This window comes from Penicillium crustosum (assembly GCF_028827405.1).
Source record: "Penicillium crustosum strain IBT 35664 chromosome Unknown utg000003l_segment0_segment0, whole genome shotgun sequence".
NCBI classification, from domain to species: Eukaryota; Fungi; Ascomycota; class Eurotiomycetes; order Eurotiales; family Aspergillaceae; genus Penicillium; species Penicillium crustosum.
This window is the reverse complement of record NW_026623124.1, coordinates 2,691,006-2,715,793: the sequence shown is the minus strand read 5'-3', so window position 1 is coordinate 2,715,793 and position 24,788 is coordinate 2,691,006. Positions and strand designations below refer to the sequence as shown.

Genomic DNA, 24,788 nt, shown 5'->3' with positions numbered 1-24,788 from the left:
TTTGGATCTTGTCACTTTTCATCTAGCAATGTTTCACCGAGAACTGTTAAACGGTTCCGAGGTAGCACCATTCGGCTATTCCTGCCGGAATAGCCAGGAATTAGCCAGGACAGGTGCATCTCGGATTTTAACCTCATACAACATGGGGATTCGTTCTTCAAAATAACCCGTCCTTTAAAACAATTGCTGCAGCATAATATTCTCATTCTAACTCACCCACATTCTGGAGCACGCAATGGAAGGCCAGTGGACATTTACACAGGCGGACTGCTATGTCCAAAACATGGCGAGCTGGCTCGTCGTAAACCAGCAGGATGAGAAATATCTTATTCAAGTCTCGTGGCCACTGGAGTGGGAATCGATCGAAGATCAGCCAATCGTCAACAAAGCCAATGCAATGTAAGTGAGGATGCCGTTGTGGATATATCACCAACCAACACTTTTCAAACTATCTATAGATACATTGTGGATGGCAATGCAATGATGCTTTCAGCAACAGATATCGTCCGGCGGCGGCGAATGCGTAAACCGCAGGAAACATCGACAATAATCATTGGAATCTCCTACCCATTGACCCGGTCTGTTTACAGCCCTCGTCGAAGCTATGATTTAACTCCCCCCTGCGAGAAATATGACTCGCCCAAAACCCCGGATGGGAAGCCCAACCCTCAGGAGTTTGGAGGTGCAGATGCTTTCCTCAATTTCATAACGAACACTGTCCACCATTTTGTATTTTCGTCGATATTTCCTCGTGTATCAGTCTGTCAGACTGCTCTGTTTGGACACTCTTTTGGGGCCCTATTCGCCCTCCATGCACTCTATACAGCCCCCGCAAGCTTCGATGCTTATCTTGCTGCCAGTCCGTCAATTTGGTGGAACGATGGATTCCTATTACAGGAGGAAGAGAAATTCTACAACATGCCAGAATTGCACCACCAGCCCAGGGTTTGGATGGCCTACGGATCACTTGAGCAGTCTCCCATACGCGAGAGAAACCAGCCCCTGGAGGAATATGAAAAACGGTTGGCAGTAGCCAAGGAACGCCTAATGGGGGATAACTGCGACCAGATGTCTGTTCGACTTCAGCAAAGTAGGCGGGTACGGTCAGTCGTACGAAGAAAATATGAAGATGAGGACCATGGCAGTGTCATTGCTGGGGCACTAAGCGGAGCTATCTTCTATTTCCTTGATCAAGGAGATGAAAAATGAAAAATGAAGATCATGGTCGGAGCAACTTCTATTAGTGTAATTGAACCGTACACACGAGTGTGGAAATTCATTATTTGCTCTTCCTTTCCCTCTATCTTCTAGGTAGTCACTAACTAACGACAGAAGAAGATACATTGATGTAGGGACAGCTGAACTAAGTAGAGTCTATCTGCCCGAGGCGGAAAATTATGCCGGGCGGAGGCTAAAGATTACTCAGCGGTTCCCAAAGAGGTTAGTCTGCACCGCTATATGAACTGAAATTTCGGCAGAACACTTTTCTCTCTCCATACCACCCCCGGTGTTCTGCACAGAACGGGTTACTATACTATGGTAGCCTGGTCTTCATTGACGCGGTCCTTCACTGGACTTCGTTTGGGGGTGGTAGATAAGATTTCTTGTCACTCTGTATCTGCTGCTCTTGATGGAGACATTTGATGGAAGCGGTTCGTTTTGTAGTGATACATCCATAATCTCATTATTAGAGTGGTACCTTGCTCTGCCACTCTGATATTGTAGTTCGTAGAGTCTAGAAGGCTTGCATAGAGCACTTGAGACAACAGCAAGACAATGCTGCCCTGGCATGACTTGGGCCGGGCGCGCCGAAGGTTGTTTCTGCAACCTGTATCGCAGATGGAATCTAAACCTCCCAAATGGGCAACACCTGTTTTTTTCCCGGGAGGAGATAATTGACTTGCATGATCCTCCGTCGTAATCCGATGGAACAAGCTGCACCACGCAACTCTCACTCTTGTGTGCCTGCTTCAACCACCCGGGCGCGAATGATCTTCAGCTCATCCACGGGCTTGTCCTCCGCACCGGTTTTGACCAGTCCCATACGCTGGATCACCCTTAAGCCACTTTTAACTCTGCCGAAAATCGTGTGGTTTCCGTCCAGCCAGGGTGTTGGCGCAAGGGTGATGAAGAACTGACTACCGTTGGTATTCGGTCCACTGTTCGCCATGCTCAGAATCCCAGCGCCGGTGTGCTTCAACTCTCCACGAATCTCATCCTCGAATTTCTCGCCGTAGATGGAGCTACCTCCTCGACCGGTGCCAGTGGGGTCGCCAGTTTGGACCATGAAGTCAGGAATGATGCGGTGGAAGATGACATTGTTGTAGTAGCCGCGCTCGGCGAGGGTCGCAAAGTTCTTGCATGTCTGAAGAGCAAGAAATCAGTGAGTATTCCTAGAAGTTCTGCGAAAGGGCTCATACCTTAGGCGCATGGTTATTGTAGAGCTCCACGGAGAAGGAGCCCTGCGATGAGTTAGTAAGTAATTTTGAGAGAACAACGAAGCAATAATTACCATAGACGTGTCGAAAGCCACCTCAGTTGTCATGATGAAGATGTGAGTGTAGAATCGTGAATAAAAGAGCCGAAAAAACAGAGCCTAGAGTTGCAAGAAGCGGGATCAACCAACGTTACGGAGGAGCTCAGCGACCATGCGAGTCTCAATTCCCATTGGGCCAATTTTTCGGGCAGAAAATCAGTACCGCCCTATCTATATGATTCAGGTAATAAACACTACAACAATTATCGTGGTTCTAGAAAGGGACAATACGGGAGAATGCATACGGTTAATAATAACAAATGATGAAGAGACATAGAGGATACAGAGCTATATCATTTATGGTGTTATGACATCTATGTCATCTAGTGGGCCGAGACGATTGCACAATCGTGAGAACAGTCATGATATATGAGGAATAACAGGGGGACAACTGAATCTGCAGAATTAAGCTGCAGGGATCTTGCAGCTTAGGAGTAAAAATGAGATGAATGGATAATGTGAACAAACTACCTATACCAGCCCTGGAGGTGGTGGGAGATGTGAGCGGAAAGCGGTGAGTTAAATTATGCTGTGGTCACTAAGCCCCTCCGTGCACCGGGAAGCTTCCCTGGAAGGTTAACTGGTTACCTTAAAGAATCTCCCACACTACTAACCTTTTGTCGCCATTATGGTCTGATTCATTCATTATTCTGGTTTATTGGCTTCAATCCACTGTCATTTGCTCTGTGCTTATAGTCTACATTTTCCTGTCCACTATGGCCGACGTCAGCCCCGTCGCCGAGCTTCTTGGACAAGCCCTCTACCACTTCGACCGTCTGAGGCCACTTCTTCCAACTTACGGACACCTAATTGTTTCCGCTCTTTTTCCAATTTGGATAGGCGCACATGCATCTTTGACAAGACCCTCCTCCGCCGCCAAACCTCCGAAGAAAAAAGCAGACAAGGATAAAGATGAATATGACACGGACGATGAAGAGGGACATGGCCCTTTGCAAAAGATGGAAGGGCTTGAGCCATCAGATGCCCTGATATTCCCATTGACTGCGGGACTCACTCTCGGTGGTTTATACTTGGTGATCAAATGGCTGGAAGATCCAGCCATCTTGAACAAGATCCTTAGCTTCTACTTCTCTCAAATGGGACTCTTCTTTGCTTTTGCATTCCTGAAGGATATGCTATTGATGATTCGTTCATTTATTTTCCCTAGATATTATCGTCAAAGTGGACAATTGTGGAAAGCGAAACAGTCCGAACGCCTTTTCGTGGCATCTGAGGACCATCCAGCCAAGTCAAACTCCGTCCGGCATTCACCTCTTCCTGGGATTTTGGGCCGAGTGCCACTCCCAGGTATGGTACTAGGACTGCTTTGGAAGTGCCGAAATCTTTCTTACCAGCGTCTCAAGGTGCGAGCTCACATACGTGGCCTATTTGACTTCAAATGCCTCGTTGGTCTCCTTGATATCATCAGCGGAATCTTTGCGTTGTTCGCTGTAGCATACTTTGCATTCGTGGAAAACCCATGGTGGTTGACCAACTTCCTCGGTTTCTGCTTCTGCTATGGCACCCTGCAATTCATGTCTCCCTCCACGTTCTGGACAGGAACTCTCATCATGGGATCCTTATTTTTCTACGATATCTACTTTGTCTTCTTCACACCATTGATGGTCACTGTTGCAACCAAGTTGGATGTACCTATCAAGCTCCTGTTCCCTCGCCCGCCCACCTCTCGCGATGCTCCTGGCTCCGTGCCGCTGGCTATGCTTGGATTGGGCGATATTGTTATTCCGGGAATGATGGTTGGGCTGGCACTGCGCTTCGATCTATTCCTCTATTACCAGCGGAAAGGTGCTCAAATAACACGTACGGCAGGATCAGAACAAGCAACCGTCAAGCCTGAGTATCAGTCGGCAACCGGCGCTTGGGGAGAGCGGTTCTGGGCGCCGTCGGTCAAACCACTCCAGCCGGAACTTCAGCCTCCCTATCACGATGCCCGGCGTTTCCCAAAGATTTACTTCAAAGCTAGCATATTCGGTTATGTTGTTGGGATGGTTACCACCCTCCTTGCCATGCAATATTCGAATCATGCCCAACCAGCTCTTCTCTACCTGGTACCGGGCGTTTTGATATCGCTTTGGGGTACTGCACTTATTCGAGGAGAGATTGACACAATGTGGGACTTCTCTGATGCCGAGGAGGTGGAAATTGAAGAAGAAAAGAAGGAAGACGAAGCCGAGGACAAGCCGTCTGAAGACCAGAAGAGCATCTTTATGCGCATCTTCTCGGGTGATTACATGCGTGCATCAAAAGATGAGAGCACAACACAGGACAAGGAAACCAAAGTCGGTGACTCCAAATCCAAAACGAAACCATCCGAAGAAGACGGGCGTGATGCCAAAACAAAGAAGCCTAAAAAGGACCGTGACAGTTTGGACCTGATCTCCTTCTCCGTATCAATTCCTCGCAAGTCCAAAGGCGATCCCCAGACAAGTTTGCCGACGAATTCAACAGAAGAAGATGAAGATGTATCTGTTTCCAGGGATATCAATGGGGACAACGAACCGCCATTGAAGAGAAGGCGACGCAGCATGATGAACAAGAAATCAGCAAATTAGCGATGTCCTTTATTGAGTCTAACCAAACAAATAGATTAGCTGAAATCGATTATTTTGTGCATCGTCAATATGACAGAGAGCCACTATTTCGATCTACTCGGATACATAGCTCTATTCAAAAGCAAGATGACAAGAAATAATTGTAGTGGTATCATTCATTTGTATTGCATATCAATTCGATCAGCATTGATCCAGTATCCGCTTCATTTCATCCCATCTCTGAGCAGAAACATCCACAAGCTGGCGCAGATCATCACTGTCCACAGCCCAACCACCATGCTTCTCCATCTTCACAATGACTGTCTTCCCGTTCTCCTTGTCAACAACAATAGATGCCCGCTCTTGACTCAATCCCTCCTCGTATCCATCCGGATCCGCAAGGATCCACCTTTGCTGTGCACCCTTCTTCTGCTTCTGCTCCTCAGCATCGGGGATGACAACCGCCCTCCAACCAGCAGCGGCATCACCCTCGAAAGAACAGAATGAGCTAGAAACAGGCAAACCACGCAGAGACAACTTTTGCGCATCGGCAATATCATCCGAGCAAAGGATCGTCTCGTTATCGGCATCCCACCAGGCATTGGGAAGCTTCGTATCCCGAAGCGCAGCCAAGACAGAGGCCCAGGCTGCGTCGAATGGGTTTCCAGCCAGAGAAATAATCATGACATCAATGTAGAGCACCCAGAATGCCTTAATCTCCCGCTCAGGGCCTCCACTCTCTTCTGTATCCACGTCCATCCCCTCGCCCGCATTGCGGAATTCTTCCGAGTCCAGATTTGGTGGCTGATACCAGATGCGCAAGTCGTCTGCCCGAACGAGACGGGTGGTGTGCAGGAGGGAAAGAATTTGGTGGGAGAGTGACTGAGCCAGCGCAGAAGGTGGTGCGCCGGGTGTAAAGCCTGGCGCGCAGCCAGTGCTGAGGGAAAGGTTGGGAACAAGTAGGTTCAGATCTTGGACGTGGCCTTGATCTTCCTCATCTTGGGACTCTGAGACTCCCGCGTCATTTGACTTGTCGAAATTTTGCTCCGATGAGGCCTGCAACACACTCCAGGAAGCGATATCCTTGGTGTGTAGGATCTCTGCGCGAACGCCGCAGACAGCGGTTGTGTCGCCGATTCGTATGACTGCACTGCCGTTTGTGTGGGTTAGAGAGCCAGAATTGGCAGATGTGACACGGAATTGTGAGGCGCCACGACCGTTCGCGCGGATTGAGGGCTGGTTGCTCGCTGGTGGAGGAGAGAGGTGGGCGAGAAGGTAGGCGTGGGGTTGGAGGCGGGCGAACTGAGATGGTGGAAGGGATAATGAGGGAGAGATCGGGTTTCCTGTGGTAGTGGAGGACGCCATGACTAAAGAGAATGTCTCTACCTTTGTCAAAGACTAATACGAAAATGATCGAAGACGCAGAAAAAGCCGACGAGCATGAGACGGCAGAATAATTTCCTATCAAAGGCGGTCGAAGCTGTCACTGTTGCCTCAGGCATAATTTGGATTATATGCCAAGATTTTCACGGGGCCTTAGGTACCCAACAGCGTCTCACAGCCCTGAAAGAGCCACCTGATTTTCTAGGTGCTTTCATGTTGGAACATGTTGGAAGGTATAAATCCCTGTATAACGGAGCATCTGATATTATCTAAGATTCCAAAGCTGGATATGATACGACAGTTGTCTGCTGTATACCGCGGGATGAGATCATTGCCGTTATGCAGGAACCGACGAAAGACCCTAGCTCCAATGTCGAAATGACTATCTTAAAATGGTTGGGATGTTGGTTCCTTTGATTTTCTATGTGGGTAAGCATGGTGCTATCTTACTGTGGAGGTCACCGTCCGGGGAACTACAGTTTGCTACTGGGCTTCGGCTACTAAACCTCTATACATATACTCCGCATAGACAGTTTCTTCAACTTGTTCGAGCTATAGCCTTTTCACGAAACCACAGACCTTAGGCTAGATACTAGGGCCTATCTATACATAGTTCATGTGTGACGATTCCCGTAATTTCGGCCGGCACGACCAGCCGGAAGTTATGAGCTACACTATAGTTAAATTATGATTGGATGGGTGTTTTCGACATAAATACTAATGAGAAGAATAAAAATGATAACTTGAGTGTTCTGCATCTTCCCCACCACGCTAATGCGGCTCGGTCACCCCCAGTCACTCTGCTGCTAATATCCCCGCCTGTGATTGGGCTTCAAAGCGCTAAACCATCACATATCACTGCGGCATCCCTCCCCATGCACTCTGATCACTACCACTATGGCGATACGCCTGTGCTTTGATCAATCGGTCTGCAATCGCCGTATTCGATTGGCTCAATGTCTAACCAGCCACAATCTTCCGCTGTTGGGCTTATGCTATCACATTGCCGAGACTGCAAGCTTGTGTGACTCCCCGCTTCCACATTCTCATACATTTAGACGGATGTTCACTCGAATTTTCCTTTTCCGCTTCTTGACTTTGATGAAATCAGATATTGATGGGCCCAGTAAAGATATGAACTCAGTCCGACTATAGTACAAGAGAGGGAGCCTCTTGTACGCGGGTGATACCTAAAGGTAGGTTACTCCATACAAGACTGCTTGCGACAGATCTAATTAGAAAAAGTCACAGAGAAATATCACTAGTGTTGCTGACCAACGCACTTCAAAATGTTGAGCACCATCGTTTCCCTCGCCAAGCGCATCCATGTCCCGATCACGGCATCGACAACTGCGGCCGAGGCGGCTGAGATGCAGCGAGATCCATGGTCAAAGTCAGCAAAATATGGCGTAGGATTTGTCTATTTTGCCATCGTGCTACTGATAATCACTACCTTCGTCCGATGCTGGCATAAGTGGGGCGACAAGATGCGGATCGCCCTCTATAAAGAAAACCGACCGGAGATCTTTCGCGACGACTCGGTGCCAGACGAGTACGAGCTCCCGAGTGCAGGTACTGATGCTTCTAACGCCCATTTCTTCCCATCACCTACCATAGTTTCTCCACCTAAGAGGCAAGAATCGATACTTGCTAGGATAGTTCCCTTGAACAAGGCAATTGCCTTAACGAGATGGATCTTCTACCGACCAGTTCCCGTACTGAGAGTTGGGAAGATAGAGCTTGTTTTCCCATCTTTGGGAGTTACGGCAATTGTCCTGATCGCATTCATATCCGTCACATTGTACTGTTTTGTCCCACAGCCCTTATACTACTGGTCAATTGCGCTGGGGTCGCCGCCACTGGCGATTCGGGCAGGCATGCTCGCAGTAGCTATGATCCCTTGGATTGTCGCACTCAGCACCAAGGCAAATTTCATCACTATGATGACTGGCCTTAGTCCTGAACGGCTGAATGGGCTGCACCGCTGGTCCGCCTATATCTGCCTCTTCCTTAGTTTGATTCACATGGTCCCATTTTACATCACCCCAATCTGGGAAGATGGCGCTTTGGTCAACTATAGCATAGGTATCCCACCGCACGCCTATGTGTATGGGACTGGAATTGCGGCGCTAGTTCCTCTGCTTGTGTTGTGTATTCATTCTCTTCCAATCTTTCGCAATTGGATGTATGAGCTTTTTGTCTTTGTTCATATCCCAGTCTCGTACATCTTTGTCGCGATGCTCTTCTGGCACACGAGGAACTACCTGTCCTCATGGGCCTATCTTTTCACAACCCTTGCCATTTGGGTCATCTCATACACTGTCCGGCTGTTCTACTTGAATTGGACACACCCTTTGCGTTCGTCGTTTTTGATCGGAGAAGAGTCAGCCATAACCCTTCTTCCGCAAAATGCGATCAAAATTACCATTCCCACCAAAATGCGTTGGAGGCCCGGTCAATATGTCTACCTACGTTTACCGAGGATTTCTGTGATCCAGAGCCACCCTTTCACAATTGCCTCTCTTTGCAGCGACGACTTCCCATCTGCGTATGGTGAAAAGTATCGTGATATGACACTCGTTTTCCGGCCATTCCAAGGTTTCACACGCGAGGTATTCCAAAAAGCGTTGGAACATGGCCCCTACAAAATATACAGCGCATTTGTAGAAGGTCCTTACGGCGGTATGCAGCGCGAGATGGCTGCCTTCGATGATGTAATTTTCTTTGCCGGAGGAAGTGGTATTACCGCCATTGCAAGCCAACTGCTTGACCTCATCAAGAAGATTCGAGATGGCAAGGCTATCACCAAGTCGGTCAAGGTCATTTGGGCGCTCAAGGGCCCCGAGACAATGGAATGGTTCCAAGAAGAACTACGAATCTGCCGTGACTACGCACCTTCGAACATCGTGAGCTGTCATTTCTTCCTCACCGGCGTGAAGCAAGATGATCAAGCTGGACGGGACACAGTACAGGAGAAGATATACGGCATGCTCCAGGGTATCGACAAGAGGAACTCGGCTTATATACGCGATGAAGCTGCCGGCAACCCCGATATAGAAAAGCAATTGCGCCGTGAGAATGAAGACGGTATCGCTGCTCTTCCCAATGCGTACACGGCCAGCCATACGTCCAATACCCGCCAATACTACCAGCCTGCCATGAATCCTTATGGTCCCGCTGGATCAAATGGCTATGGCACACCAAACTTCGGATTCGGCGCACCTCAACCTGTGCCACAAAGGCCACCGGCAGTACCTGCACCACGGTTTGCTTATTATCAGCCACGTGTACGCGATAATTGGCGGACTGATTACTTCCGCCCGAACATTACTGAGATGATCAATGAGTTTTCCAAAACCTTTGGCCGCCGTGCGTGTGTTTTCGTCTGCGGTCCACCGAGCATGCGGGTTGAAGTCGCCAACACGGTAGCCAAACTGCAGATGCAGGTGATCATGGACTCGTCAAGAGATGAGATCTTTTTGCATGCCGAGAACTATAACATCTAATGTAGCGTTGCTGTCTTCTGTTGATTTGATACCCATGACATTGCAATTATATGAATATTATGCCAGTTCTTTTATTACTCAACTTCCGCATGTAAGACTATATATCGCGAGAGGTCATTTCTTATGTTCAAGTAAAATATCACCACATATGCATTAATCTAAATCAAATGCATAAATAAATGTAAAGGGTATCCAAAGTATATCAGAAAGCCACACATGCGAAGCACATCTCACTCGACCTGGGGCTTATGATTATCGTCTTCGGCCTTGCGCTTGCGCGAAGGCGTATCTTGCTTTTCAAAGACTTGCGACTCGTTCAAATGTTGTATTCCATGGTCACCTTCTTCGCCATCCTCTGCCTCCACCTTCTCCCAGTCCTCGTCTTCTACTTCACCGGGAGAAGTTGTAGTCTGGGCATTGGTTTTGGTCGGAACATGTGTTTCATCTTCCTCATTCCAGTGCAAATCTAGTCGTACGATCTTCGCGCCCGACGGCTTCAGTCGCCGATAGTATTCGGCCACATCACCGTCAACCTTAAATCCACGCGCAATGTACCATTCTAACCCCTCCTCGTTTGCCTCGTGGACATGCGCTGTAACAGAGCAGATGTTATAGTGTCTGACGAGCTCGGACACCTGGTATGAGTTCTTGCCCTTGAGGTCCGGCGGTGACGCAAAGAGAAGCGAATTCAACAGTGATGCTGCCACTCCACTGCCCCGATATGGTGAGAGAAGATGTAGAGTCTGAATATAGAGATTTGTGGGACCTCGGTTCCCTTGGATCTCAGTCTGTTTGTTTGAGTCCTCTGCCTGTCGGACTCTCTCTAGCCGACACCGAATGCCCCCGATCACTTTGTCGGTCCCGGTAGATGCGCCGGACCCCGGGGCTGCAGCAACAGGGTGGTCATGATAAATAGCAACTCGCGAAAGAGAAGCGACCACCGGATCAGTTATGATGGCTGTGTAGAACGAGTTTGGGTAGCGGATAGGAAGGAGTAAGCCCGTGATCCGCGTCAAGGAAGGGATATGCGCCGTGTTGACTTTCTCAACTGTTATATGGGGATGTGGGGTTGCCACACCAGCTAGAATATCATGAGGATATGGAACAAAGATTTCTTCTTTCGAGCGTTGCGGGCCAGACGTGTTTGCGACGGCTGATTGAGGTGGCTGGACTGGAGGAGGGTGAATGGGAGGTCGCGCAGAGTGGCGGTTGGTTGGGGGAGGAGATAGCGAAGACGAAGAAGTCGCTGGCCTTGTCTGATTCTTTGCAAACAGCTGGTATGCCATTTTGGAGCAGATTCAATGGTAGTTTGTGAAAGAACAAGCAGCAGAGAGGCAGCGAATGCGGAGGTACGATAAGAGATAAGCCCAGTGAACAACTTGCTCCAGCCTCATCCGTCTCTTCATCTACCCGAGTGACATTTCATTTGCATGCAAATACACACCTCAGTAGGTCAGTGCCCTATTTTCTGTCGATGCCTACTCTCTATTGTATGCGTCGATAGAACACCTTCGTTGATCACATTGTCTTCCCCTATTGTTGTTGGCTATTAATCCTACCACGCCCCCCCCATTATTGAAGCTCACTGACAATAGGCCTTACACTAGGCTATACAATTCAGCCCATCCCGATTGTCTTCTTTCTTCCTTTTGTTTTGGCTTCTATGTTTTGGACTTATTCTCTTTTCTTCTCTCCTACACCCGTGCACCCATTGCGTCAGCCCTGCATAGATTTCCAGTACATGGAGAACTAAGCCTCGGACCTAGCGGTTCGGAGCACTCACTACCTGTGTCGCGGGCAGACACAGCCGTCGGTCAATCAGGACCGGGCGAGAAATATTCGGCGCATCCATCTCCGGCCGCAATCCGAAAATGGCCGACTCCAACAGTAGTGGTGGTCGCAGGCCGACTTACCCTGCCGGAACGATCGCCAAAGTGGTATGACTGGCTCTGACCGAACTTCGGGATTGTGTAATACGGGTTCTAATGACTTCTTGTCTAGGCTACCGACATCCTGAACGAAACATTCCAGAACATCATCCACGACCTGGTGGCCAAGGTTCACCGCGAAGAGAAGGTGGCGCGCATGCGGTCCGCAGTGGTTCTTGCCCGACAGAAGGCGGAGGAGGATGCAATCATGCCGGAGGAAGCACCCAGCAAGACATCGACCGATACAAAGAGAGAAATTGTTCTCGACACCAAGAAGCTTGCGGGTATGCGCATGGAGACGGATGCAGCCGTCTTCAACCGCGGAAAAGTTTTCCTCAAGGGCAATCCGATGCAAACCGTGAAGGAGCATGTGTGCCCAGATTGCCGCCTTCCAAAACTCATGTACCCGACCACCGGAGCTAATTCTTGCCCCCCTCCCGATCCCAACGCCGAGTACTGTACAAATGTCCCCATGATCAATTCGCAAGGTCATGACGTCCACGGCAAGCTATTTGCAATCATGCCGAACCCCAAGAAAAAGAAGGGTGACCGAGACAGCACCATTCCTGAAATTCCAACTACCAAGTGCCCTATCTGCCCGCGCTACTTTGTCATGACTCGTCTCGCCCAGCATCTTGAACGCTGCGTCTGCGGTGGTCGCAACGGCGGCCGCAATAAGACTCCCACAGACAATGGAGCCAGCAATGGCAATAGCCCCAGTTCCTCGGCACCCAAGCGCCCTTACGCAGAGGACGACGACGAAAGTCCCAGCCCCACTAAGAAGAAGAAGCTGAACGGACCCAAGAAGGGCTCCACCACAAAGCCCGGGCCTAGCAAACTCAAGCAATCATTCACGGTTGAGGACAATGACGACGACATCAAGAGCGAGAACGCCGACTAAGCTTCCATTTGTTTTCTCATACCCTTTTTTTTTCCTACCATGGTGTACGCGGCGTTTGAGCTTTGTTTTGATGGGCTGGTTATGTCCCATGGCGTCTCTGGGTCTGATTTGGTCTGGTCATGGTTTGACCTTTCCTTCGAATAAATCTGCATAGATGAATGATGATGAGGGGGATGGGCTTTGTAGGATGTACATTACTTGACAACATGAAATACAACTGACCGAGGCACTGCAAGAAATATGCCACTGACTTGTGCTAATATCAATATTTTCTTTTGTCTCTTGTTACTTTAAACTTTTTGACTGGCCGAAACGTCTATGAGGTATACAATAATAGCGAATTATGAAGAGAACCTTCAACCACTCATATCAGGTTTGCTCTCCAAGTATATATATTGGCCTCAAGAACCATCACAAAAGAAAAGACTGGACAAAAAGCGGAATTCATGTAAGGTTGCAGATGTAATCTTTTGTTCAATTTCATTCGAGCATAATACGTATATAGCCCGTTGAACAATGAAACACAACTTGCAAGGGATTTTCCCATGAGCAGGCCTAGGTGCTCCCGGTTTAATCTCGGAGTGAACTAACTAGTAATGGTTGATATCCAAATATAACAAGAGAAAATCCATCCACTGACATTGGATATGTGTATATTGATCCAAGATTCATGGTGAAATTGATTTGGGCTTTGTTTGAAAATCTGTGCCTTCGTGGGTGGGTTAGCATCAGGCCCCAGGACCTGTCGACACCTGGACGTTCGACGCTTAATAAGTGCGGGGATCCGGCCTCGGGGGCATTTCATCTGTCATTCACCAACGCCGAAATGTCTAACATGGCTGATCTTAAGGCATGGGCAGCTCCTCGTCTCTCCCAGCTTCTCCCGCTGGATCCAGATTCTCTTTCCCAGGTCATCGACTATGCTGTCAGCCTCTCGAGGGAGGCATGTGCCGATCATCTTAAAAACTTACTTGGCGACTCCCCGGCCGCTCTAGAATTCATCTCCTCGTTTAATTCACGCCGAGAACCCCAGCGACCACCACAGAACCCTCCCACGCAAAGCAGAGATGCATCGAGATCAAGCGGAGGAGCCAAGAAGAGCAAGAAGAAGGCCCCGCTGCACACTGCCGGCCCACCACGTCGACCCGACAACTACGGCGATGTAGGAGGCGCCTACAAGAAAGCAGACGAAGAAGACTATATGTCTTCTCGAAAACCAGCTGCTCCCACTCTTGCACCATCGCAACATGGGTCCTCAGCCTCGTCGCGCATTCCCTCTCCCTTACCCGCATCATCTCCGAAGCCACCACCATCTGCGAGTGGCCCTACAATCTCAGACATGTTACCGAACGTGCGATCAAAAGTGACCAAGTCAACACGTCCAGGTGGAGGGGCGGGATCGTCGTCGAAGGGAAACAAAGCTCTTACAACCAACGATATCTCAGACCTCACCGCAGCTATCGCCGCGCTGGAGGTATCGACGAATCCGAGTTTGGGGGAGCGACGTAGTTGCACCTGCTACGGGTCCCTACATCCAGTATTTGATCCAGCACCCAATTGCCTCAACTGTGGCAAAATTATCTGTTCACTCGAGGGTCTACAGCCGTGTTCATTCTGCGGCACACCGCTCCTCTCCGCCGAAGAAGTGCAAGGTATGATCCGGGAACTACGGGCGGAGCGTGGACAAGAGAAGATGCGCGTACACAATGAAGGTGTGCATCATGACGGGGGTCCTAAGCCTACTGATGGGTCTGAACCTTCCAGCAAACTGGATGCTGCGAAAGCACACAGGGACAAGCTGCTTCAGTTCCAGGCGCAAAATGCTCGCCGGACCAAGGTTGTTGATGAAACAGCAGATTTCGAGACTCCGAATGTCGCCTCAACCTTGTGGATGACACCCACACAACGAGCGCTGGCGCTCAAGAAGCAGCAGCGCATTCAGCGTGAGATGGACGAGAAGGCTCGTCCTGAGTGGGAGAGAAAAAAGACTGTCATGAGTCTTGATATTAAGGGTGGCAAGGTCCGCCGAGTTTATCATTCCGCACCGGCAGAGCCAACCCCAGAGGCTAGTGAGCCTGACCCTGTTGCTGAAGGAGGCGTGGAGGACAGCCCGCGAGGACAACATACTTTCAGTAGAAACCCCCTTCTCGCAGCTGGTGGTCTTATGCGGCCTGTTTGGCGTGCCCCCGAGACAAAGCAGGCCGAACCAACGGAGCAACCCGAACGAAAACAGACTTGGCGACGTGTGCAAGATGACAATGATGACAACGAGCAATGGATTTTGGATGGAGGAATACATGGGCATACGACCTAAACATAATCTCACATCGATTTAACCGCAAGACCCAAGGCTTGAGTTTCAAAAATACCATTTCGAGCCATCTTCATAATCCTGAATGAACCAGTTGAGAGGCACTTTATATGGGCTATCGTCAACTTTATTGCTGGTGTTGCAGGCCAGCCTCACTCAGGAAAAAAAAAAGCATGATTACTCTGTATCCCTGACTGCGTTTGGCGCATTCTTCCTAAAAAAAAGAGGGCGGCATCTTCGGAACGGGTGTCTGATTACGATTACCCGTTGTAGCTCGGCTAATGACGGTGGTATTATCACAAATCCCAGGAGACAACCGAGCCAGTGGAGTCGATAGGGGGGAATATCTGCTAGCAGGGGGTGCTGCTGTACTGAATTAGAGGATGACGGTAGTCTGCCAAAAATAGAAAAAGATACATCCATCTATGTTACATTCCTACATTATGTGTATAACTGACAATGGATCCTCACGATTTTCGATTTTTATTAGGCCGCGGATTGAAATGTTCATTTTTTTTTTTGTCTTTGAGAGCCCACCCACTGGAACCCCGTATCCCCACAAAAGTACCAGACATGAAGTAGGCTTCCCCGCGGATAGCATAAAGTCCACAGGTTGATAGTGCGTGCATATTTAAGCATAACCAATCACTGGCACTCAATGTATGTATCATCCCCCAAACAGCCGCCTATAACCGAGCCAAATAAAACACCATAGTAGAAATCAGCAACTCTTAATTGGGGTTCCAGTCCCATCAGCAAGACCTTCGTGGCTGGTTCGTAGTACGGATCCGTCGTCATTGACGAGGTTCGGTTGGGGGCGGATATCGGCGGCAGCTGGAGTATAAAGGAAGTTTGAGACATAATGATAACCTTGGAAAGTACATATGTAATATGTTGAGCCAATACCTAGGTTGTTTCTTCACGATCATCTCACAAAATGCTCGTTGAATCTGTATTGGAGTGCTTTTCACTACAGAGGGTTCTGGGAGGCTTGATAGGCCTATTAGCCGTAGCGGTACGCATATCCCATCCTTTTGGCACATTGAATGCCCTCTATCACCAACCTCCAAAAAGTCACTATTGTGTCCCATAAGAAAGCTAATCGAACTCACTCCAGACCCTCGCCTACACCCTCTACAATCGCTTCATCCACCCGCTCCGCCGTATCGATGGCCCCCTCCTCGCATCTATCACTCCCTGGGTCCAGCTCTACCATGGCCTGAAGGGTGACCGTCATCTCTGGTTGCACAAGCTGCACAGTCAGTACGGGACACACGTGCGTGTTGCGCCTAATTTCGTCTCTGTCAACTCTGACCGTGGATTGCACGATATCTACGGACACGGGAAACACCTTCAGAAGGCTAAATTCTACAATGCTTTCCCCGCCATCAAGGGTGTGTATAACACACACAATGCTATTGATAAGAGCATGCATGGTCGCAAAAGAAGAGTGCTTAGCCAGGCTTTCTCCGATAACGCTCTCAAGGGCATGGAGGATGTGATGCTTCTCCACGTGCGTCAGCTGTGTGCCGTCCTAGCTGGATATGATGGCGATTTCGAGTCTCATGATCAGAAAGGCAATGTCAAGAACATGGGTGACTGGTTTAGTTATCTCTCGTACGATGTTATGGGCGAGCTCTGCTTCGGCAAGAGCTTTGACATGCTTATTTCTGAGACTCGGAGATATAAAGTTGGGTTGGTAGATCGTGCCGCGAATAGGCACTATGTGGTAAGCATTCCTATTTCTTCCCATCATTAAAGAACACCTTTATCTGATTCTGTCATAGTGTGGACTTTGGATGCCCCTTGACACATGGGGTCTGGACCAGATATTCATCCGCAAGCTGACCCGCGACCGATGGAACTTCATTATGAATTCGCGTGTTGAAGCCAACGAGCGGGCCAAGGAGCGTACCCAGATTGGTCGGGACGCCAAGAAGGACTTCTTTTATTACCTGTTGAACGCGAAGGACCCGGAGACCGGCAATGGACTCAGCACGCCCGAGCTTTGGGGCGAGTCAAACGTCCTCATGATTGCAGGCAGCGACACAACATCAACTACACTAGCAGCCACCCTCTTCTACCTCGTTCGGAGACCAGATGCACTAGCCAAGCTGTGTGCCGAGGTTCGGGGCGCCTTCAATGAAGTCGAAGAGATCATTACCGGCAGCCAGCTCGGCGAACTGGTGTATCTCAAAGCATGCATCGACGAGGCGTTGCGTCTGGCCCCAGCCGTGCCCGGTGCGATTCCCCGCGAAGTGATGCAAGGTGGCGCCGTCGTCGATGGAGTCTACTTACCGGCCGGCACAGACTGCGGCACACCAACATACTCCATCCACCGCCAAGAGCGATACTACCGGGAAGCAGGGACCTATATTCCGGAGCGCTGGATTGAGGACGCCACCTGCACGGCTTCTGGAATGTCATGGCAGACGACTAAGGAGAGCATTGAGACTGCGCGGCACGCATTTTGTCCGTTTAGCATTGGACCCCGTGGATGTATTGGCAAGAGTATGGCTTTTATGGAGATGCGGCTGACGCTGGCGCGGCTTGTGTTCCTCTTTGACATGTCATTGGCGGATCGTCAGGGCGAAGACGTGGGGGGGCATTTGGCGCTGACGGATCATTTCACCTCCGCGAAGAATGGACCGAATGTTGTGTTCCGACGAAGATAATTTTAGTTGAAATTATTTCAGGCAGTTTATCATTCTATATTCTAAAAGCGGTCATGCAGAAAGATGTAAAAAGTTGAAACGTTCAAGTGTCGCTTAATCTCTCAGCCTTACCCACCTCCCCCCTACCATCTTCAACTTCTCAGGACACGGTTGCGCCCTTGGCATCACTTCTCAATCATTTTATTTGTGTACACTTCAAGAATCATATTTACATGGACCTGGTTCAAGGGGCTTATTCATAATGACCTCGCCCCTGATTGTGACGTTCGTGCAAGCGACTATTTTGAATGCCATCTCCAACATCCTCGCGCAGCTGATTGATCAGCGCAATAACAAAGTAAGAAACTAACTATGTTTTCTTGCCCAAACATTAACAATTAACAAATTATTAGGCTCCATTCACTTTAAATACACCAGCTTTTCTCCAATTTCTGGGTTATGGCCTCTTAATTGTGGCCCCTAATTTCTACTGGCAACGCGCCCTGGAAGCGCGTTATCCAGGCTTTCCTACGCGTTCTGAGCTCTCAGGTGCATTCAGTGTTCGATCGCTGAAATCTATCTTCTCACCCCGCTCATGGCTTTCCCTCTTCTCAAAATCCCGTGAGGATGATTCACTCCCTAGCCATAAGGAGAAAGAGAAGCATGTCCGATGGGCGCCACAAACCCGAAAATCCGGACTGCGTAGCTTCTTCATGAAATTCTTCTTTGACCAAACGGCTGCCTCGATCGTGAATCTCGTGCTATTTGTGGTTCTCATCAACCTGCTGAAGGGAGAAACTCTGGCCAAGTCATGGGAATTGGTTATTTTGGTAAATTGCTCTGCTGTTGAACAATAGTGTTGAGCACATGCTGACTTCTGCAGGACTTCCGGCCTCTTATGAGTGCCCGTCTAAAGTATCGGCCTGTTGTTTCAGTCTTGATGTACACAGTCATTCCTGTGGACCGACGAGTAGTCTTTGGAAGTGCATGTGGGGTGATTTGGGGTGTGTATTTGAGTTTATATGCAGGCGTTTAGGTCTGTCGTTCTGCCCTTTCGTCCTGCTTCTTTTCTGTTACTTCAGCGTTGTATTATCAAAGGAAATGTTAGAATAATATGTCAAGGTTTTACTTGTGAGAGCTAAATAAAATGAAACCTGATTCAAAGTCAAAAGATTAAAGAAAACATATATTTTTCTGCTGAAATAGTAGATCTACTGTAAAATCTCTGCTGCTGACCTTACATCCGTAAAGCTTTCCAAGGGTCCTTTCATGTTGGAATCAAGTTTTATATCCCTCTGCCACAATCGGGGGTTCCTCATTTTCTCTTGGCCCTCCACACCGCCGCTACCACTAGGATAAATGTCTGTCGATAACTGGAAATCGTGCATGGCTATGGGCAAATCCGATGATATTAAGGGAATGAGGAACAAGCCAAGAGAGGGTTCTGTTCATTCCGCTCGAGAAATAAAATAAAAACTTTCGTTTGAAACGTAAATTCTATCACAGAAAGCAACTACATTCATTGGGCTTTTTATTCGACATTAATATACGCATGAATTATCATAAGCAATAGAAAGCTGGGGATATGGCCCAGTACAATAATCCGCGGACCATCCCACAAAGAACAGAAACCCAACAAGGAGAAGGGAGCGAAGATTAAGAATGTGCACAAAAAGACTCCCTGGTTCGAATTTGAACCTCAAACAGCCGTCACCTCGATCTTCTTGCCCTTGACAGACAACCACTCAACGAAGATGGGTCCAATGAGCGACAACGCGCCCATGGCCACAGCGACGTAGAACGTATTCACAACAGCAGCATTATAGGCGATCAGGACACGGTGTAGGGCATCGCCACTAACAACAGTGCGGAGCATGGTGGCGCCAGCAGAGATGAGCTTCGGAGCGTCCTCATTAGGCGCATAATGTGCCAAGTTCCGGACGAGCTGGTTCTGGAACACGTTCTGTGCGACCGAGACGAATATAGCGCCACCAAGAGTCTGGGCGAACAGGACGATAGCCGTGCCACTGGGGATATCTGCGGACTTAAGGGCAGTCTGAGCGACAATCATAGGCTGCTGCATGCCCATACCCAGACCGATACCAAAGAGCGCTTGGTATCCAATCCACTTGGAGTGGTTTGAATCTGTCTCCAGGGTTGTCAGGAGTCCTGCGCCGATGGTCATGATGACTGAAGAGGCGATCATGAAGGGTGTGTAGTATCCACAGGCGGTGACTAGACCACCGGCTAGAATAGATACAACCACGACTGCGATGATCAGGGGCAGGTTCATGATGCCGGATTTCAAGGCGGTTGCACCCTTGATCGATTGGAACCAGATAGGGAGCTAAGAGTTGTCAGAACTTTGATCGGCACGAGTGGGAACGGGAAATGAAGAAATGGAAAGGATGCTCACATAAAATGTTAGGACAAAGAAAGCAGCCCCAAGAGCAAGGGCATACCATGCTGAGCCCCAAATGTTACGGTTCTTGATCAGGCGCGGTGGGACGGTTGCGCGGTCCCCGGCCCAAATCTGGACACCAATGAAGGCAAGACTGAGAACAGCAAAGACTACAAATAAGCCGATAATGCGTCCGCTGCCCCACGCATACCTGGTGCCACCCCATTGCAGCGCGAGCAACAAGCTGATGATAGCGGGTAGGAAAAAGAGGGAACCGATTAAGTCCAGCTCCTTGAGCTGTTCCTTCAGGGTGTTCTTCTTCAGGATGGCCTTGGGGGTTTGGAAGAAGCAAAGCACGAAGAGGAAAGTCACTCCTCCGAGGGGTAAGTTAATATAGAAGCACCAACGCCAGGTGAGGTGGTCCGTGAAGGCGCCTCCCATACTGTCTGAAGTTAGCACAATTCGGCAATCAAGAAACAGAAGGAACGTACAGAGGGCCAGCTACATTGGCAATGCCAAACATCGCGCCAATGACACCCGTATACATAGGTCGCTTGACCAGGGGTACACTCTTGCTGATGATGAGGATAGAACCCGAGAAGAGACCAGCCGCCCCGAGTCCGGCGATGGCTCGACCGCAGATGAGTCCAACAGAGGAGGGAGTGACAGCGCAAACGAGCGAACCGACCTCGAAAATGCAGAGCGCGATGAGATAGATCCACTTGATCGAGTAGAATGTGTACAGTTTGCCGAACATCAGGGACACGGCGCATGTTGTCAGTAGATATGAACTTCCATACCACCCGACGTCGTCGAGTGAGTTGAATTGATCAGTGATTTTGGGAATTGCTGTTGCAATAATTGTGTTATCCTGGAAGATTGGTGTTAGCTGGATAAATCTACCAAGTAAAGCAACCTGAGAGTGCATACCAATGCCACGCAGAATACACATAGACAGAGAGCAATGCTGATCAGAGATAATCTCCATGCGTTTGGATATTCTTCCTCTTCTTCTGGCGTTTCAGCATCGCCGTCCTCTTTTTCTCTTTTTCCTCTTCTGGTGCTTTAGCATCACCGTCATCTTTTTTCTCTATTTCCTCTTCTTGCGTTGGCTGCTTGTCGAGTGGTTCATTGGGGACAAGCTCCTTGCTGGAGTCGTTGTGAACAGGCGTTGGGGTGTCACGGCTCGCAAGTTCTTTCTCGGTGACATCAAACGGAGTCGAGTTTCTCCTCAAAGGCTCATCGACCAGAGTGCTCTCTTTCTCACTGGACGGTTTCGAAGTCTGACCTTCGGACTGGGAATGGGTGTCGTCATTGGGTGCCACGTTGTTGTGCTCAGTTTTGTGCTCAGTCTTGTCTACGGGTACATCTGCCTCTTTGGGAGATTTGGCTTTGAAGGCATCGAGGAAGCCCATAATGAACGAAACGAAAATAACAGCAGTATTAAAAAAAATAAAAATAAAAGTCCGTAATGAGATTTAACGAAAGTTGGGACGAATGAATAGAAACAGGAAAATAGCGAGATTTAAAAAGAAATAGGGAGAATAAGCCAAATGATTGGCATTAGCAACACAACCAGTTCGAACAGGTCTCATCGGGAACCTTGCCTCTAAATATCTTGGGAGGGGATAAAAGGGCCAATCCAGGTTGCACAGAACCCTGTGATCGTACTTCAGGAGCCCATGTGGTACATAGAGACCTCCGCCAAGCTGCATATCCTGCAGAATTTTTTTTTTTTCGCGGCCAGGCAGCGAAGTTTAGTTCTCGAGAAACGAACTAGTTAGTCTATTAGTTCGCAACAATTGACAATGCGGCTATGCAACTGTGATTAGCTGCAGTAGTCCCGAACATCGTGAGTTTTCAGAAAGGACAACGGAATTGTTCTCATCCGACAGGATCTGAGTCAAAATCCGCGCTTGAACGCGGGCAAATGTCGAGTTCGCTTTGCCTAGGCGGGGCCGCAGTCAGGAGAATGCAAGGATCTGGGTGATCTATTATTCAATTGTTGCATGAACTTATGTAAAAGTCTTCGTTTGTGGTTGCCGGCCAATCAGCGATCAGGGGGATGTGAATAGTACATGGCCCCTTACTCGATCATCTAACAGAGAGAAACATTGTCTCTGCCGCAACAGATTGCAGCACACCGCTGTTGATAAATCAAGGGGAAAGGATAAACATGGGGTCCGACCGAACAATTCGGATGGAAATGGAGAGATGAGCGAATAGTTCCATGTAATTCTTGCGGAGTTTACAAATGTTGTCGAAGAATGATCGACGGCTGAAGATGACAGGTATCTAACCGGATAGGGATTAGTGCGGGTTGGAACCCACGGAAGCAAGTCGGAGATCGGGGTTAAGGTTGTCTTTGTTCCTACCTTATCTTCATAGTTCGGTGGTAACATGTATTCTTCGCATGCTCATACTCACATTTGCCGGGGGGAGAGAGAGGGAGAGAAGAAAATAATCAACAGAGACCATAAAGTACCTCTCCCCTTCGTAGAGGAAATTGCACAGCTATGGTAACATTTCAAATATAGATTGCATATATGTCCCTATTACAGCATTAACATGGTCTCAGCTGATTTACACTGGCACTCCTATTATGAGTACTTAATTATATCTATGAGGAAGTAAATAGCAGCCTTCAAGTCATCATCTGAGTAGTGTTTGTACTCGGGATAGAGAAAGCTTGTCATTGCAAGGTTATATCGAACATAGTTAAATTGAATATTGCTTCAGAACTTCTGAATTTTCCAAAGATTTCAGGGAATACCCATACATGTCTATGGGGAGGGGCCGTGTTACAGGTGCCCGCACCGGGCAGACTACAACTACATATTTGGTGTAGTACAACATGCAGTACTCACATGAAGCATTAGCAGCATAGAGCTTGATTACTGTCTATGACTGCCTACTTACCCTGTGTCCATGTAGGGCCTATAGATATTGAGAACGGAGATAGAATAGAGGGGAAGCTTTAATTCCGATCAATATGGTCTCATGGACCCGCCAAATCGGTTGACGAAACCAGCTACCGGTTCCCACCGATTTATTAACTCCGGGGTTCATTTATAATAAAGTAAAAGAAACCCAAATATAAAAAGGGTACCTCAGCCGACTAGAATACTTCATCCAAACACCATCAATCTGCATAACTACAAACAATACAATATATCAACCACACAATGGACGAACTCTTTGCACCTGCTCCAGAGCCCGCCACCCCCCTGGGTCGGTACCGGGTCCTCTCCTCAACAGCAGGAGTCCGCGTCTCCCCCCTCCAGCTTGGAGCAATGTCTATCGGCGACGCTTGGAACCAAGTTATGGGTAGCATGAGCAAAGAACAATCCTTCGCGCTACTCGACGCCTTCGTCGCTGCCGGCGGCAACTTCATCGACACAGCAAACAACTACCAGAACGAGCAATCCGAAGCCTGGCTTGGCGAATGGATGACCGCACGTAACAACCGTGACCAGATCGTGCTAGCGACCAAGTTCACAACCGATTACCGCAGCCACGCAGCCGGGAAGGGCAATGTCCCCAATGCCTGCGGAAACCACAAGCGCAGCATGATCCTCAGCGTCCGCGACTCTCTCCGCAAACTCCAAACCGACTTCATCGACGTTCTCTACCTTCACTGGTGGGACCACACCACCTCCATCGAGGAGATCATGGACTCCCTCCACATACTCGTCGAGCAGGGCAAGGTCATGTACCTCGGTATCTCTGATTCGCCCGCGTGGGTTGTCGCCGCGGCGAACACGTATGCACGCGCGCATGGCAAGACGCCTTTCTCCATTTACCAGGGACGGTGGAACGTGATGCGTCGCGATTTCGAGCGCGATATCCTGCCTATGGCGCGGCATTTCGGCATGGCGCTTGCGCCGTGGGATGTGCTTGGCGGTGGACATTTCCAAACTGCTAAGCAGCTCGAGGAGCGGAAGAAGGCGGGTGAGGGTCTGCGCAGTGTGATGGGCGCTGAGCAGACGGAAGAAGAGAGGAGTATCTCCGAGGCGTTGGCCACTGTTGCTGCTGAGCATGGGGTTGAGTCGATTACTACTATTGCGTTGGCTTATGTGCTCTGCAAGGCGCCAAATGTGTTCCCGCTTGTTGGAGGCCGCAAGATTGAGCATCTGCATGATAATATTCAAGCTTTGTCAATTCGCCTTACGGATAAGCAGATTGAATTTTTGGAGGCGGCGACTACTTTTGATATTGGGTTCCCTGGTAACTTCATTGGGGAGGATCCAAGTACCAATGGTGGCAAGGCGGCCTTCCTGATGGGGTCGGCTGGCCATATTGATTTTGTGCAGGCATCTCGGGCTATTGGATATGAGCCTAGTAAATAGAGGATTTTGATCCGTTTCAGAAGTACATAATGTCAGTTGGACTTACGTGAATATTGTTCTATTTATCCGTACTGTGGTACATTTACTCGGAGATTGAATAATAAGAAATGGAATTGTGAAATAAGAAATAAACAAGAAATGAAGATGACAATGGGCATAGAAGCCAGTTCAATGCGATGTACTGTTATCGCACGCCGTTCCATACCTGGAAGGGGCTCGAAGACGCCTCTGCATCTTCATATTGAAAATCCTACCCCCAACATAGTA

General features: G+C 48.9%; 12 protein-coding genes across 12 annotated transcripts; 8 read left to right on the top strand and 4 right to left on the bottom strand.

Annotated features, from left to right (window-relative positions):
• Window positions 1-235: 235 nt before the first annotated feature.
• Window positions 236-1,209, top strand: N7487_008094 (alpha/beta hydrolase; the record flags this gene model as incomplete). Its single annotated transcript, XM_056875824.1, has 2 exons — window positions 236-399; window positions 459-1,209. 2 exons carry the CDS (start codon window positions 236-238, stop codon window positions 1,207-1,209), a joined length of 915 nt encoding a protein of 304 aa, XP_056728012.1.
• A 742-nt stretch (window positions 1,210-1,951) lies between these two features.
• On the bottom strand, window positions 1,952-2,545 carry cyp1 (putative peptidyl prolyl cis-trans isomerase (CypC); the record flags this gene model as incomplete). The annotated part of the gene is made up of 3 exons (XM_056875823.1): window positions 1,952-2,365; window positions 2,421-2,462; window positions 2,513-2,545. 3 exons carry the CDS (start codon window positions 2,543-2,545, stop codon window positions 1,952-1,954), a joined length of 489 nt encoding a protein of 162 aa, XP_056728011.1.
• A 707-nt stretch (window positions 2,546-3,252) lies between these two features.
• Window positions 3,253-5,109, top strand: N7487_008092 (aspartic endopeptidase; the record flags this gene model as incomplete). The annotated part of the gene is made up of 1 exon (XM_056875822.1): window positions 3,253-5,109. One exon carries the CDS (start codon window positions 3,253-3,255, stop codon window positions 5,107-5,109), a length of 1,857 nt encoding a protein of 618 aa, XP_056728010.1.
• Window positions 5,110-5,289: 180 nt separating this feature from the next.
• On the bottom strand, window positions 5,290-6,453 carry N7487_008091 (3' exoribonuclease family protein; the record flags this gene model as incomplete). Its single annotated transcript, XM_056875821.1, has 1 exon — window positions 5,290-6,453. One exon carries the CDS (start codon window positions 6,451-6,453, stop codon window positions 5,290-5,292), a length of 1,164 nt encoding a protein of 387 aa, XP_056728009.1.
• Window positions 6,454-7,760: 1,307 nt separating this feature from the next.
• Window positions 7,761-9,977, top strand: N7487_008090 (putative metalloreductase transmembrane component; the record flags this gene model as incomplete). The annotated part of the gene is made up of 1 exon (XM_056875820.1): window positions 7,761-9,977. The coding sequence occupies one exon, from the start codon at window positions 7,761-7,763 to the stop codon at window positions 9,975-9,977; it is 2,217 nt and encodes a 738-aa protein (XP_056728008.1).
• A 230-nt stretch (window positions 9,978-10,207) lies between these two features.
• Window positions 10,208-11,263, bottom strand: N7487_008089 (GNAT family N-acetyltransferase; the record flags this gene model as incomplete). Its single annotated transcript, XM_056875819.1, has 1 exon — window positions 10,208-11,263. The coding sequence occupies one exon, from the start codon at window positions 11,261-11,263 to the stop codon at window positions 10,208-10,210; it is 1,056 nt and encodes a 351-aa protein (XP_056728007.1).
• Window positions 11,264-11,848: 585 nt separating this feature from the next.
• N7487_008088 (uncharacterized protein) lies at window positions 11,849-12,806 on the top strand (the record flags this gene model as incomplete). Its single annotated transcript, XM_056875818.1, has 2 exons — window positions 11,849-11,914; window positions 11,979-12,806. The coding sequence occupies 2 exons, from the start codon at window positions 11,849-11,851 to the stop codon at window positions 12,804-12,806; spliced, it is 894 nt and encodes a 297-aa protein (XP_056728006.1).
• Window positions 12,807-13,632: 826 nt separating this feature from the next.
• Window positions 13,633-15,120, top strand: N7487_008087 (C2HC5-type zinc finger protein; the record flags this gene model as incomplete). The annotated part of the gene is made up of 1 exon (XM_056875817.1): window positions 13,633-15,120. One exon carries the CDS (start codon window positions 13,633-13,635, stop codon window positions 15,118-15,120), a length of 1,488 nt encoding a protein of 495 aa, XP_056728005.1.
• Window positions 15,121-16,054: 934 nt separating this feature from the next.
• N7487_008086 (cytochrome P450) lies at window positions 16,055-17,792 on the top strand (the record flags this gene model as incomplete). The annotated part of the gene is made up of 3 exons (XM_056875816.1): window positions 16,055-16,132; window positions 16,235-16,846; window positions 16,905-17,792. 3 exons carry the CDS (start codon window positions 16,055-16,057, stop codon window positions 17,790-17,792), a joined length of 1,578 nt encoding a protein of 525 aa, XP_056728004.1.
• Window positions 17,793-18,033: 241 nt separating this feature from the next.
• On the top strand, window positions 18,034-19,144 carry N7487_008085 (Mpv17/PMP22 family protein; the record flags this gene model as incomplete). Its single annotated transcript, XM_056875815.1, has 4 exons — window positions 18,034-18,129; window positions 18,185-18,601; window positions 18,655-18,775; window positions 19,023-19,144. The coding sequence occupies 4 exons, from the start codon at window positions 18,034-18,036 to the stop codon at window positions 19,142-19,144; spliced, it is 756 nt and encodes a 251-aa protein (XP_056728003.1).
• Window positions 19,145-19,470: 326 nt separating this feature from the next.
• N7487_008084 (MDR family MFS transporter) lies at window positions 19,471-21,587 on the bottom strand (the record flags this gene model as incomplete). The annotated part of the gene is made up of 5 exons (XM_056875814.1): window positions 19,471-20,118; window positions 20,188-20,614; window positions 20,664-21,043; window positions 21,103-21,185; window positions 21,248-21,587. 5 exons carry the CDS (start codon window positions 21,585-21,587, stop codon window positions 19,471-19,473), a joined length of 1,878 nt encoding a protein of 625 aa, XP_056728002.1.
• A 1,770-nt stretch (window positions 21,588-23,357) lies between these two features.
• Window positions 23,358-24,521, top strand: N7487_008083 (uncharacterized protein; the record flags this gene model as incomplete). The annotated part of the gene is made up of 1 exon (XM_056875813.1): window positions 23,358-24,521. The coding sequence occupies one exon, from the start codon at window positions 23,358-23,360 to the stop codon at window positions 24,519-24,521; it is 1,164 nt and encodes a 387-aa protein (XP_056728001.1).
• Between the last annotated feature and the right edge of the window lie 267 nt (window positions 24,522-24,788).